The sequence below is a fragment of the Vollenhovia emeryi genome, unplaced genomic scaffold, assembly GCF_000949405.1.
Source record: "Vollenhovia emeryi isolate VEMERY1.0 unplaced genomic scaffold, V.emery_V1.0 DF949983.1, whole genome shotgun sequence".
Taxonomy (NCBI): Eukaryota; Metazoa; Arthropoda; class Insecta; order Hymenoptera; family Formicidae; genus Vollenhovia; species Vollenhovia emeryi.
The window spans coordinates 1-1,264 of record NW_011956383.1 but is presented as its reverse complement, the minus strand read 5'-3'; the positions used below and the strand labels follow the sequence as shown (position 1 = coordinate 1,264).

General features: G+C 47.4%; 1 protein-coding gene across 1 annotated transcript; it reads left to right on the top strand.

Moving 5' to 3' along the window:
• Positions 1–110: 110 nt before the first annotated feature.
• LOC105570903 lies at positions 111–1,152 on the top strand (the record flags this gene model as incomplete). The annotated part of the gene is made up of 1 exon (XM_012028358.1): positions 111–1,152. A coding segment is annotated over one exon (1,042 nt), but the record flags the coding sequence as incomplete, so codon positions are not given.
• Between the last annotated feature and the right edge of the window lie 112 nt (positions 1,153–1,264).

Below are 1,264 nucleotides of genomic sequence, written 5' to 3'. Positions count from 1 at the left end.
TGTCATGCTGGAGTACAGTTCGTTTTGAACAAGTTGCGAGAACAGTATTGGATATTACGAGGGCGACGTAAAGTTAAACAAATAATAGGCTCTTGTGTCATTTGTCGTAGATTTAAGGCGAAGAGAACTGAAGCTGTTCCTGCCGCTTTACCCAGAGATCGTGTTAAGGATGCTGTGGCCTTTGAGACCACTGGAGTTGATCTTTGTGGACCGCTGTACTTAAAATCTGGGGAGAAGATCTGGATAGTACTGTTCACTTGTGCAGTTTATCGGGCTGTGCATTTGGAGTTGGTTGCTTCGCTTTCGACTGAGGCTTTCCTGCTGGCTCTACGGCGATTCATTGGGCGGAGAGGACGTCCCTCGTCTATATGGAGCGACCAGGGCACCAATTTTGTGGGTGCAAACAATCTGCTTGGCGCCTTGGATTGGAAGCGAATCGAACGAGAAACAGCTGTACAACGAATTTCTTGGAAATACAACCCGGCTTCCGCACCCTGGTGGGGCGGATTTTGGGAACGTCTTGTCAGATCGGTCAAGGATTTACTCAAACGAATATTAGGCCGGTCTCGCTTGACTTACACAGAGTTAATGACTTGTGTGATCGATGTGGAAGCGGTCATCAATCAGAGACCGTTGACTTGCGTTACAGAGGACAGTGAAGACCTAATTCCCCTCACCCCTGCGATGTTTCTTGGAGGAATTACGGAGGTATCAGTACCGGATCTCGATCAGTTGGAGAACAATGGACTACGAGGAAAATACCGCCATTTAGCACGTGTCCGTCAGATGCTGAAGGAGAGGTTTCGCAAAGAATACCTAGCGGAACTTGTACATCGTGGAAAACTACCGACTTCCCGACCGGTAAAAATAGGAGATGTCGTATTGATCGGATCCGATAACCGCAAACGTTTGGAGTGGCCGATGGCAAAGGTTGTGGAGTTGCTGCCCGGCAAGGATGGCATACCTCGAGTAGCCAGACTGAAGCTGAGTAGTGGAGAGCTTGTTCGACCTATTCAGCGGTTGTATTTGATGGAAGCTACCCCTTTAGAGATGGACGAAGACGAGCCTGCGAGTCAGACGAATTTTGAAGAGGCGACTACATCTATGGAGAAGGCGGATTCTGACGCCGACCAGAAGAAAGAAAAGATTGTGGTGACGCGTGCAGGGCGTCAAATACGGAAACCAATTAGATTTACCTATTAAGAACTAATAAGTTGCGATTCAATCATTTTGTTCTATTCTTAAGAAATATTGGCTTTGTTTC